This window comes from Rhinatrema bivittatum, chromosome 17 (genome assembly GCF_901001135.1).
Source record: "Rhinatrema bivittatum chromosome 17, aRhiBiv1.1, whole genome shotgun sequence".
Taxonomy (NCBI): domain Eukaryota; kingdom Metazoa; phylum Chordata; class Amphibia; order Gymnophiona; family Rhinatrematidae; genus Rhinatrema; species Rhinatrema bivittatum.
In genome coordinates this window covers 29,757,290-29,771,052 of record NC_042631.1, presented here as the reverse complement: position 1 = coordinate 29,771,052, position 13,763 = coordinate 29,757,290, and the positions used below count along the sequence as shown (strand labels likewise).

Below are 13,763 nucleotides of genomic sequence, written 5' to 3'. Positions count from 1 at the left end.
TTGATAATTGCCCAACAGCTGTAAAAAAAAATATTTAATTCTGAAAATAAAGAATATATTGCAAAAATAGAAAAAGCACAATCTGGTCTATAGCTTTATCATAGTTAATTGGAAAGCTTCGTGCAAACACAGATGTGATAAAGACTTCCATTATTAATGCCATCATTCTCTGTTAGTCAAACTAGGACACAGAATGAGTAACAAAAGTACAAATAAAACCCAAAGAATTCAAAGAGTACAAACATTTCTTTTTATTTCAACATTGTGACATTGTAATGGCAGTGGTAAAAAAAAAAATAATAATAATAAAAAACGGCTCAGAAACATGGCATCAAATTTGTCTTCAAGTAAACTAAAACAATACTTGTAACTAATCCCTTGTGATCAGAAAACTTCCAAACTATAAAAATAAAAAAAAAATAAAAAAATGTACAAATCTGTAAATAACAGAAGCAAAATACATAGTGCCCTTTGGCTTAACCAAAAAGAAAACCAAACACACAAAACAGCAAACTACTGGGTTTCACCAAACGTATCCACATTTCTCACATAAATATAAAATATAAGTTAGTATACTCTGGAAAAAAAAAAAACCCTTTTGTACAAAATGTACACTTTTTTGCACAGAGAGCTCAGAGATTAAGCATTTTATATATAAAAGGGCTTTAAAGCTTTTATAGGGTTTGACCAGTGTACTCTGTAGGCATATAGATTTCTCTATGTATAAAATAAACATTGTACATTACACACTTGTAAATTAACACTGCTCCGTGGCTGTATTCATGGCCCCTGGTTTGCTACATTGATGTAAAGACAGTTCCTTCTTCCCTTGGGTTCTCTTCTCTTGCTGGGAGATCTTGCTGACTGTATTTCTCCGTGGACAGCACTCCTCTGTGCTTCTGCCAGTCACACGACTCGGTCACCCGATTAGTGCAAATCTGTAAACACAGCACTGGTGAGTTATTAAGCCTTGGTCCGAGAGAACTGAAAAGAAAAGCCCTTTCCAGAGCACCTTGCTACCCACCAACTGCAATCAGTGCCAGACACCCCCCCCCCCCTACCCTAAGGGAGTAGGTCTCGCTGCGATGTCACTCCACATATCAAAGGGGCAGACCACTAGGCACAGGCATGCTACCACTCCCTTCCCTTAAAGAAAACCCAATGCCTGAATTAAAAATTGAACATACCTGGAAAGGTATTATGCTTTGCAAAAGTATAGAATTATTTATTTATTATATACCGAGATTCGATCTGGGATATCACATCTGTTTACATTTGTACCTGAGCAACGGAGGGTAAAGTGACTTGCCCAAGGTCACAAGGAGCGATGGTGGTAGCACACTGCTCTAACCACTAGGCTATTCCTCCTCCCTTGTTCTGCAAATTTTGCTTATGTTTTGTCCATCAACCTGAAACTTCCTACCCTCTTACTAAGCATTCCATCCATTGGGTAATTAATACCGGGGAGCAAGCACAATAGTGGGACACAGGGGATCCCCTGAAGTACCCTCCGAGCTGCTCCTTCAGATGGAGAACCCTTCTTCTTGCAGGTGGACTGCCATTCTGCAGATCTTTTCGTTGGTGGGTCGATGACCCCATTTTTTTCACCCCTCTTCCCCCTTGAAGGATTACTACTCTGAGCGCTCACATTCCCTTGCCAAGGGGCTGGAACGGAAGACTCATAGGAGGGCGAACCCTTCCTGCTGGCTCTGAGCCAGCAGGGGTCACTTGTGCACAGGTTAGAGACCCAGCCTCCTCTTTTCCTGGAGCCCCCTCAGTACAAGAGCCTCAGGGAGGGGTGTCCCGCACCGCAGGGCTCAGTTCTGCTGTGGGCTTGTCTCTTTTCTTGGGCTTACAAAAGGGAGCTGTTCTTACCTTCCTCATCGGAGTCTCTTGCGGGGAGTCGTTTCAGGAGCGATCGGGTACCCGGAGTTAGGCCCAGTATCACAAGTCAGTTTGGACTCCACCGTCCTTTTCCGCTTTGCAAAGAAATCTAAAGACCAAGCGAGAAGGCAATGTTAAAAAAAATAAATAAATAAAAAGACTCCAAGAACAGTGTTCAAACCTAATCCCATTAAACCCTGCCTGTATGTTCCCCACCGATATGAAAAAGTGTCATTACAACCACTAAATTGTTATCACCGTTCAATATTTTTGAAAAATTAAAATGTTGGAAAAACAGCTTACACTGCTTTCCCCACCGCCTCTGGCTCATACTACAGTTGCTTGCATTCACCACCGTAGCCCTCTGCTGGCACTGAGGTTGCCCTTCGGCTGTTCTAATCTGCCCTTCCAATGGATGCAGGCTCGTTTGGAGAGGGGGAAAGACGTCATTCAGTTACCGCAGAGAACACAAATGACTTATTAGCCAATCAGCTCCCGTCACTAGACAATGGCCGATGGCACGGGCGGCGGCGGCAGGAACACACCACACCCTCCGCGGGGTTGCAGCTGTGCGCAGTGTATAAGAGGGCGATTTAAAGCACCGATCCGAGTGGATCTCCCAATGCCTGCTGTATCTATCTATCTATCTATCTATCCCAGAACCCAAACAATACGTGCTTCTTGTCTGTCCCGACAGACTCTGGACAGCGATTCCTAAAAATATCCTGACCGAATAGGATGCTGCCAGATCAGAAGTGGTTAAAAATTCCACGTTGAACATCCCCTCTCCCCCTCTACGTTTAATTAAAAAAAAAAAAAATTGCAAAGACAGGGATTAGAGTTCTAGGTTTTGCCCTATTGTTTCCTGGAAAAGCATTCGTTGCAGGCAGCACAAGCTACAAAGATAACATTGCCAGGGTCTGAAAAAGCCACGCCGACGTCTTAGCGGGAGCCCGATCAGGTTCTGCGTGCAGCAAAGGGTTCCGGCACAGCTTTTCTCCCCAGATTTCGTGTCAAGCTTGTTTACGTTGAAACCTGAGCAGCCCGAGCTGAAATGTGCTGTGCAAGCACTTCCATTGTACTGCAGCCAAGCCCCAGGGGCACAAGGAGCTTCTCTCACAAATCCCAGCGCCAGAAACCTCCCCCCCCCTCCATCCCAGCCACGGGCAAGCAAAAGCAACACACGCGGGCTTTCTGCCATCAGCTGCCAGCTGGGAGCCTTCGGGCAGCGCAGGTACCAAAAGTGCACTCCTCGGTCTCAACCTTATCCCCTTTGCACGACCACTTAATCACCATTCTCACCCCCCATTGCCCTGCAACAGCAATATTTTCTTGCATTGCAAAATTCCCCGTTTGTAACCAGTGAACTCTTTACAACCTCAGCCCTGGCAAATGTTCTCCACCCCCGAGCTGGCTGCATGCGTATTTTCTTGTGCACTTGACTGTTTGACATGTGCTGATGAAATATCAGTAAATGATGATTACCGGTTATCTGTGCCGCAGTGTCCGTCCTTTTCCGCGCGGTTTTGGTTGTAATCCCTGCGTTCAGGTGATGCGATCGGTTCTCCCGGTCGGTTTGCTCCCGCTCCCCGCACCCCCGCTCCTGGTGCCGGCAGTCCGCCAGGCTCAGTCCGAGCTCCAGCGCCACCGGGACCCTCTTCCTGCCCACCTGCAGGCTCTCCCGGTAGAAGGCGGGCACCGCCTCCTCGGCCACCGCTTCCCAGCGCAGCCTGCCCCCGGCCAGCGGCGCGTCCGCCTCGAAGTCGTAGTCCCAGCGCTCCCGGTCCGCCTCGCTCATCTCCCGCAGTTTGCTCTTTAATTCCCGTCGGAGCTCGTCGTGGTCCACCGGCCCGAAGAGATTCCTGCAGGCGCCGGTGCGGGAGTGCAGGGGGAAGGTCCTACGGGCCAGCAGCCGCTCCCAGGCGGCGTTGGGCAGCTGCACGTGAGACATCCCGGGAGGATCGGGGGGGGGGGGGGGGGTAATCTGACCACCAGTCCTCCTCGCCGCTGAAGCCCAGAAAGCGCGCGCGCGGAGAGCTCCAGGTCTGCACCAAGCACCGCTCCGCGCCTGGGAGAATGCAGACTTTTTATCCCCGGCCGGCGCCCGCCCCCGGCGCAGCCCCATTGGCTGCCGAGCCGCGTCAGACACGGCAGGGCGATCCCATTGGCGCCCGCGGCTGCCAGTCCTCCTCCTTCGCCTTGTTTTTGCCGCGGCCGGGTAACCCGACACCGCTGCCCGACGGCCGCTCGCCGTGTACTTGCCTTTTAACATCGGCGGCGGCCGAGGTCTAAAGCGCTTGGCCGTCTTGAAAAGGCAGGGAAAGTGCGCAGAAACTCGGGGTTGTTTTTTTTTTTTGTTGCCGAGCGACTCGGGGCATTGTGGCAGCAATGGGACATTTGTATAGTTAAGAATGCCAGGGGGGGGGGGGGGTGCAGGGAGAGAGGGAGCCCGTGCAGCGGGAGGGAGCATTAAAGGCTCTCGTTGTTTTCACCCCGGCACTTTCCCTACCTTCGCATTATGCCGGAGGGCTCTTCTCTTAAACGTTTGCTCATTTTGATTGGCAAAAAAAAAAAAGAAAAGGTCCTTCCATTAGGCGCAGCTTTTTCTACAGTAAAGTAAAATACGAAGGCCGGGGCTCGTTCTTATGTGCTCAGTTCGCAGCTGTCACCGATGCAGCACAGAGAGCCCTCGATGGTTCAGCCTAGAAGGAAAACCCATTGTTTATGTTTTAAAGCCCCCGGACTCCGGCAGAGCTCACCAGCTGCACCAGGCTTATGCCTTGGCTTTTCCCTTCTTCTTTTGCTCCTAGTCCTAGGTTTTCCTTCTCGCTCGAAGATTCGCTTCGTATGTTCTTACCGCTGCCGGAACCACGACGATGGGCACTTTTATACTGAGAGAGCCCACTTTCTGCTTGAGGGTCGCAATCGCATGGTTCGGTGCGGTCCCACTTTGGAGGGACCGGGATGGATTCGAGAAGGGTTTTTGATGCCTGCCAGCCCAGCACCCTTCTATTACAAATCCTGTTATAACAAGGCTGGCTACACGGCTCATACACGGGGGTTTGTGCCAGCACATCTGCTCCGGTTATGCCAGGGCTAGCGTCCGCCGCCTTCTCGCCGGTTTTCTGTTTGCTGAGTTAGCTCAGAAACAGTTTTGGCCACTCGAGATCGTGATATTTGCGAACGTTTCACAATTTCAGGCTTTTAAACAATAAAAATCAAACAGTAGTGGTTGCTATTTTTTTTTTTTTTTATACAACTACGTGAGCACGACTCAGCGTCTGGCTTACCCTGACAAACCTGCGAACAGTGACTGTCAGCCCTGTAACAAAGATGCGAACCGTATGGCTGGAAAACGCACCGCTCGTGCGCGAAGTGATTTTATAGCACTACAGATTTCTCGGTATTGCAGGGAGAGCAGATTTTTTTTTTTTTTTATCTACGTGGCATTTTTTTCGCCACAATTTAAACTGTGATTTACTGTTTTAGGAAATAGATGATGATCTGCTGTTCTACCAGGTAGCGTGCCAAATGGGTATGGCTTAATCCAGGGGTAGGCAACTCTGGTCCTGGAGTGCTATAAACAGGTTTGTTTTTTGAGGATATGCACAATGAATCTACATGAACTCTTCATTGTATGCAAATATATATTATCGTATTCATTGCGGACATCCTGAAAACCAGACCTGTTTGTGATACACCAGGACTGGAGCTGCCTACCTCTGGATTAATCTGGCCTGCTCCCTTGAAAGCAGATGAAAGGTCTGATCTTAAAGTGATATAAATAATAACTGGGATTAGCCATTTAGCCATGGAGTGTCACCAATTAGCCAACAACTATACCTTGTCTATAGAGTACTGAAGTCGGTGTACACTGCAAGCACAGTTTTATGTTTACATATTTTATTGATTTTCAATAAGAATATAGTACATGACTACCAGCTCATGCAGTTCAATGAATAAATACAAGAAATAAGACTTATCAAAGCAGCTCTTCAATGTAATATATGTATGCATCTTTTAAATTCCAATAACTCAACAACAACCTATCCCCCATCCTAAATCCCTCACCCCAACAAAAACCAAAACAACAACAATTTTAGCATTCCTATTCTGCGCTTCCTGAAGAGAGAACCTCAGAGCCCTCTAGTGACAGAAGAGTCAACTCTGTTGTAATCGTAGATCGCAAGCCCTCAGGATAGGGAAATATTTACAGCACCTGAATGTAATCCACTTCGAAATGCCTGAAAAGTGGAATATAAATCAAAGAAAGAAAGAATCCTAATGACACTGTGCTGACCTAATCTTGATCATCTGGATTTTTTGTATCAATTCTTCCTCTCCCCCCCAAAAAACTGGCTTCCAATATACTTTATCATGTTACCAGTTATCTGTGCCGCAGTGTCCGTCCTTTTCCGCGCGGTTTTGGTTGTAATCCCTGCATTCAGGTGAGGCCAGATCTTAGGCAGATGGCCTGGCAGCAAATTTGGAGTACCTGACCCATGTGACAGCACTAAAGAGGTGAAAGCTGAATTCTGCAATATGCATATTGAATTAAATGCTAAATCATTCATTCAGTCTTCTTATGGCCTCAAATGCCACATAAGGCATCCACGTGAGAATGGCATTGCTATCGATCTGTGGCCTGTGACAACACCCATATGAGCAAATTGCAGTCAGGTAGACATAATACAATACCATACAATAAATCCACCATATGTTATGTAGCATCTCAATGTGGCACTGAACAACATTTCAAAAATGCCATTTAAAAATTCTGTGCAAATATTTGCCCCAGTGGGTCCCCAATATCTGTACAAGAAATGCCCCCATTTTAGAACATTCGCTATTCTCTTATCCACCAATACACACTGTTGCTGATAAGCCCTCATAATGATAAATCTCGCGTTGGTCGAAACAGGATATGCCACTCTGTCTCCTCATTCAACTCATTGGGTTGAACCATATCTGGTTTAAATATCCCAAACTGTTCTCCTGTGTTGAGCATAGTCTCCTGATTGCCCCATGCCACGATGCAGAAATTGATTCTGTCCATCACAATTTGTGGAAGCTTGGGATGGAGGATTAAACAATTTTGCACTACTGGGGCTTCAGTCTTTACACAACTTTGTTGATCAATAGTCTTGTGCATCACACATATACCATGGGACAAAGACATACATTACAAATCTAGACTAAGGGGTGAATTTTCAAAATGTTATGTGCATAAAAATTAACATATATGCATGTAAGTAGCCTCACTTATTCCATATTTTATAAAAGTTAAAAATACATGCATATTTTCACTTTTGCACGCACATATATGCGTATAAAAAAAGTAGGGCCAACCCTTACATGTATAAGTTGTTATGCACTTATGCACATGAGGCTGTGGTGGAGCACTTCAAAAGGATTCAGCACATATTTTGAGATAAGTATTACCACAATAAGAAGCTACTGGAAATTTAAAAATAACACTTTCAAAATAGTACTAAGGAGGGCTATGAATATATTGGGCACCTACTGGTACAATACTAGCACAGAGTCTACGTACGATGGTCTCATTTCTTTGTAAACTGCATTTATGAAGTGTTTGCTCAGTTCCACATTGAGATGGTACAGAGAGGGTGGTGCATTTATGGTATGGATTTGTGGCCAGCTGGCTTCAGATTTTCAGGACAGGTTGCTCCAGTCCTGCCTTTAAGTCCCCTGCATGCAGGTACTTATTGTCTTGCTTTTCTTAGGGCATGCAATAGGGAAATCAGACTAAGTCCCAGCATGCAACATGCACTGTTCACACCAGTGACTTGCTACTAACTTTTACTGAGAGGGTATCTAACAATCTGGGTTGCACTCAGCCAGACACCATGGGTCCAAAATCGAATGATGGCTGTTTAAGTAACTTAGCCGGATATGACTTATCCAGTTAAGTTACAAGGGATATTCAGTAGCATGTCTATGCTTGTTGGCAGGCATAACTTACCTGTATAATTTATCCAGCTATCTAGCACTGAACACACGGGCCCCCTTCGTTTGAAAAGGCGCCCCAGGGAATCCCCTCCAGCACCTCACACAAACATCCGAGTTCACACCAGTTCAAATGATGCAGCTGGGAGAAGAGTCCAGAGAAGACCCATCAGTAGAAGGGAAGAACAGATGAAAGGCACACAGGAGAGTCCTCAGTGCAAACTCTCCCACCACCCATGCTTTTACCCTGCTCGGTTATTGCTTTCAACCAGCCTCTCAGGAAAACATGTCTCTTTACCATACCTCTCCAGCCAATGTTTCTTTCAATCATGTCCTTTCTATCCTGACTGCATCTTTTTCTCCCGAACACGTCTCCTTGGCTTTGTCTGTGCGAAGACAATGGAAATCCCAAAGGCACCTGCTGCCATTAAAGAGCAGAGAGCCCATAAACCCTAGAGGATCCAGCTGCCTCCCTGAATCTATTGTTCACTTTTAATGAACAAAACAGGAACAGCCAACTCTTTTAAAAGGAAAAGGGATCCGAAGTGGTGAACTGATGTGGGCATATGAAATAATCAAGTACTGATGAAGTTCTGATGAAGTGATGATATATTTTTAAGCAAGCTGAGTTTTCCCAGTTCAAGCATTTATATGGTAAATTGGTCAGACCTTTTTCATCAGCCTCAGCCGCATTAGTTCATTTTGTGTACTTTAGTCCAGTTCAGGATGTAGAAATACTTGGTAAAGAAAGAATACGTTTTGAAAGCAAGTCACAAATGTACAAAATTAGTCTGCTAAGAAGGCAGCAGCTGCAACATATTTGCTGACCTACCCTTCCCACTTTGACAGCGATTCTCAATCGGTGTTTCGTGGCTCCCGGTGTCCCACTGCAGTTGGTAGCAGAGTGATGCTGTGTGCCGCTGCCAGAGGCAGCTGAAGAGTGGAGGCCAGGCTTATTGGGCCAAACAATGAGAAGAGGCTCCACGTGAGAGAGGAAACTTGCTTGTGTGTGTATGTGAGTGGCAGCTTTGAATGTGTATGGTTAAATGGGAGCAAGAGCATTTGTGTGTGAGACAGCATGTGTATGATTGAGGGAGACACTAGTTGGAGGAGTTGTGTTTCTGTGAGAGAGAGACTGGTCAGGAAGATGACTGGTGTGTGGGTGTGTGTGAGAGGCAAAGACTGGTCAGGGAGGTGACTGGTGTGTGTGTGTGTGAGAGAGAGAGGCAAAGACTGGTCAGGGAGGTGACTGGTGTGTGTATGTGAGAGACAGGTCAGGGAGGTGACTGGTGTGTGTGTGAGGAAGAGAGGCTAGTTAGGATGGTTCCTGGTGTGTGTGGAACAGATACTGTGTGTGTGAGTGTCTGGTTGTGGGCCCTAAGGAAGAGGAGCGTGAGGACAGAGCTTCAGCAGTCCTTGCTGCTTCTGGTGAGTGCTATTGGCCTGCAAGGGAAAGGAGTAGGAGAGTTGCTAGAGAGGGTAAGTAAAGGTGGCTTTTTAAGTTTATTTTTCTTGATTGACTGCCTTTTTAATTATTGGGTATTATGTGATGTGTCTGCTGTTTTGAAATATTTTATTGATATATTTGGACAAATTTTAATAATTTTTATGAGTTTTTAATTGCTGGATGTTATTCTGTTCATCAGTTCTGTTCATCAGTCATGGGATAGGAGGCGATGTCCTTTCGTGGATTACAAACTGGTTAAAAGACAGGAAACAGAGAGTAGGATTAAATGGTCAAATTTCTCAGTGGAAAAGGGTAAACAGTGGAGTGCCTCAGGGATCTGTACTTGGACCGGTGCTTTTCAATATATATATAAATGATCTGGAAAGGAATACGACGAGTGAGGTTATCAAATTTGCGGATGATACAAAATTATTCAGAGTAGTTAAATCACAAGCAGACTGTGATACATTACAGGAGGACCTTGCAAGGCTGGAAGATTGGGCATCCAAATGGCAGATGAAATTTAATGTGGACAAGTGCAAGGTGTTGCATATAGGGAAAAATAACCCTTGCTGTAGTTACACGATGTTAGGTTCCATATTAGGAGCTACCACCCAGGAAAAAGATCTAGGCATCATAGTGGATAATACTTTAAAATCGTCGGCTCAGTGTGCTGCAGCAGTCAAAAAAGCAAATAGAATGTTAGGAATTATTAGGAAGGGAATGGTTAATAGAACGGAAAATGTCATAATGCCTCTTTATCGCTCCATGGTGAGACCGCACCTTGAATACTGTGTACAATTCTGGTGGCCGCATCTCAAAAAAGATATAGTTGAGATGGAGAAGGTACAGAGAAGGGCAACCAAAATGATAAAGGGGATGGAACAGCTCCCCTATGAGGAAAGGCTGAAGAGGTTAGGGCTGTTCAGCTTGGAGAAGAGACTGCGGAGGGGGGATATGATAGAGGTCTTTAAGATCATGAGAGGTCTTGAACGAGTAGATGTGACTCGGTTATTTACACTTTCGAATAATAGGACGACTAGGAGGCATTCCATGAAGTTAGCAAGTAACACATTTAAGACTAATCAGAGAAAATTCTTTTTCACTCAACGCACAATAAAGCTCTGGAATTTGTTGCCAGAGGATGTGGTTAGTGCAGTTAGTGTAGCTGGGTTCAAAAAAGGTTTGGATAAGTTCTTGGAGGAGAAGTCCATTAATGGCTATTAATCAATTATACTTAGGGAATAGCCACTGCTATTAATTGCATCAGTAGCATGGGATCTTCTTAGTGTTTGGGTAATTGCCAGGTTCTTGTGGCCTGGTTTGGCCTCTGTTGGAAACAGGATGCTGGGCTTGATGAACCCATGGTCTGACCCAGCATGGCAATTTCTTATGTTCTTAGCTGTTTTGTAACAGTGGGGATCTACAGCAGCTTGGCTTGTTCTGTTTTCCTAATTGGAGGTGTATTGGTGTTTAAGGCCTGGTTTAATATTTGTAGTGTTGCCTTTTCATAAGTAGGGTTGGTACTGAGTGTGTTCTATAATACAGGTGTAACTTTGTGCGGATTATTGCAGATCCTGGGACTATGTTAAGTTCTATATTTCTCCAGGTTTGCACTGCATGCAAAGTGGCTTTTTGGTTTTCCATTCCAGTTTCTGTCTCCATTTTTATAATTTGTGATCTTTCTGTATTTGGTGAAGGTCAGTTCTGTGTATGTGACAGAGGTGAGTTATTTTACCAACATGTAAGCATTTGAATCAATCTTATTTGTTGTTTTCTCAATAGGACATACATTAGTGGTACATTACTGTCTTTTTATAAGGAGGGCTATTGTGCCTGGTAGTAAAGGGAGTTTGTTTTGCCTTTCCTGAGATGTCATCAGAACCAGAATATATCTTTTGTATGGTGAGTTGTACAGGTAATAACCTAGTTCTGCTCTGAACTCATTGTTGGGGGTCAGGGGGGGTTCCTGTGGATGCAGAGCTTATGGTTACATTTAGCCCCTTGATGGTCACATGCTCAGTGTGTCACACATGTGAGAGCCATCTGTCAGGTGTGACCCAGCCCAAAAAAGGTTGAGAACCACTGCTCTATCAGGCGCTCTCTCAGCAGAGCGCAGTTTGTTAATGCACAAACTCAACTGCAAATGCAGTGAAAGGTTTTGCGCACAAAAAATGTGCTTGTAAGACTTTGCGCTCACATGTAGATTCTAAGCTAATGAAGGTATTAGCAATTACCTGTTCCCTTCCCCCCCAATGTGGAAAGGTACCTAGGTTGAGCCTGTTTTTTCTTAGCTCTGGAAACTTAGAGATGGAGCACATGTTTTAGGGCTCTTAGTGGCAACTGCTCCTGGAGTGATACAAACAGGTCTGGTTTTCAGGAAATACACAATGAATATGCATGAGATAATTTGCATAGAGTGGAGGCAGTGCCTGCAATGATACCTACTGCATATTCAGTGTGGATAATCTTGAATACCAGAGCAGGCCCAGAGTTGCCTACCCATTGGCTATGGGCAGAGGTTGAAGGGCTGGTGCCAAGATCTGTAGTCAGGATTTGTGCACACAAAGCATTTTTCTGTGCATATAATATGATGTATGTGCACAAAAAAACATGTTCTGTGCTGAAGAACATTTTTTGTGCACAGATATAGTTTATACACAGACTCCATGCTTGGTATGCACAAACATGTTTTCTGTATATAAACAAGGGAGGGGAAGGTGCACCAAAGGCTGACCCTACTCCCTCTAGGGGGCCTTGCCCCTTTCATGCAGGCCTGAAGGCTGGGGCAGCAGCGGTTGACTGGGCAGTACCCCCCTTCCCCAGTCGTTTCAGCAATAAAAAACAGAAAGCAAAAGGAAACTGTGTAAAAATAAATAGTCTCCCTGCTCTTCCACCTTCCCCTCCTTTTGTGTTAAAATGTGCAGAGTCTATGCAGAAGGCCATGTGCACGTTTTAGCTAATTTTTTTTTCCAACTTCCATAGGCAATAGCACACCATTAGCTCTTTGCGTGGGGATTTAGTGGTTCTTCCAAATTGGTTAAAAAAAAACAACCCCTCCTCACTTTCAGTATAGAGCTTTTCACATCAAACTTTGTGTTGGAAATTAAGTTCATGTTTGTCAATACTGTTCATAAGAGAAATCTGGGAGTCTGCCAAGAGATGTGTGTAATATCTATGTAAATAAAGAGAGGGATTTATACAAGCAGAATACTATCACCGAAAGCTGTAATTGGGATGTGGTGGAACAGTTCTGATTTGTTTTTTAAAATTGCGCTGTCGGAGCACATAGATCTAATTAACCCTTTCATTAAATGTTATATACCCCAGTCTATTTTTATGAACAAAAATCCCAACACCACATTGTTTGCTCCCAGTCGATCCCAAGATGGTAGTGGGAGAGAAAACATTTGCTTAAAATGAATTTCTAGCTTTCAGTGGAAAGCCTGCTAGAAAGGGGATCAGGGTGTTCAGCCAGGAGTTGGCACCACTGATTAATCAGTAGCTTTCTTAAAGGGTGTACCTTTAAAGATCTTTGTCATCCATATGTGAGACTCCCTTGAGAGAAAAAGCATGTAAATTTGGAGTCCCTATATTTAAAAAAAAAAAACAAACCACACACAATCTAAATGCTTTGCACTTCAGTATATTTTTGTATAAAAATCTTACCCGCTGGCTGGTTGGCAGCATGGCATAGATTGGAATTTAAGACCACTTAACCTGCAGTTTTTGGTGGGTTTTTTTGCTGCAGCAGGAAGTGGAGGTTGGGGGGGGGGGGGGAGTGGCAGGACTGGACTCAATTTTGCTTCCTTCCTGAAAGCAGAAACTTTGGAAGAGTGGAGCACCACATTATTCTAGAGCTGCTTGTTAACATGCACACAATAGCAAATCCACTTTCACCCTCTTGCTTCTAGGCACCTTTGCTCTATCCCATTAGGGTTAAGGCGAGGCCCTTCTGTTTTCAGGTAGCCAAAACCCACTGCAAAGCTTTGCTGAAGGTGTACATCCTTCCTTGATGCAGGAGATTCTCACGTAACAAAAGGCTGGCAGCAGGGCCTAACTCATTGTAAGGCAAATCTAGCTGTTCTGCACATGTTACTGCCTATTTGCAACATACCAAAAGGTCCTTTTTATCCTCATTCTGAGCCAAGTGTGTATGTGTGTGAAATATCTAATAGAGGCCCTAACACCAAGAAACTTTCTCCCAATCTAGGAGAGATACTTTAAGGCACTCTCTGCTGAGTGACATGTTCAAAGGCAACTATGACTGCCCCTGACTCTTCTCTGAAGGGTTAGAGACAAGAAAAACAGGGGCAGACAGGGCAAAAAAAAAAAAAAAGTCATTTAGAGATCATTTCTCATGGTTAGTGTTCCCCCTTTTTTTGTTCTATGAGGGCACAGTAGAAATAGAATTTTTTTCTATTGATCATGCAACAGTCTTAATCCAAAGCCATGTACACCCTCT

The 13,763-nt window shown here is 44.8% G+C and overlaps 1 protein-coding gene across 1 annotated transcript; it reads right to left on the bottom strand.

Annotated features, from left to right (window-relative positions):
- Window positions 1–231: 231 nt before the first annotated feature.
- LOC115079285 (cyclin-dependent kinase inhibitor 1C-like) lies at window positions 232–3,953 on the bottom strand. Its single transcript, XM_029582676.1, has 3 exons — window positions 3,370–3,953; window positions 1,876–1,993; window positions 232–938 (listed from the first exon to the last, which is right to left on the bottom strand). Exons 1-2 carry the CDS (start codon window positions 3,833–3,835, stop codon window positions 1,881–1,883), a joined length of 579 nt encoding a protein of 192 aa, XP_029438536.1. The 5' UTR covers window positions 3,836–3,953; the 3' UTR covers window positions 232–938; window positions 1,876–1,880.
- Between the last annotated feature and the right edge of the window lie 9,810 nt (window positions 3,954–13,763).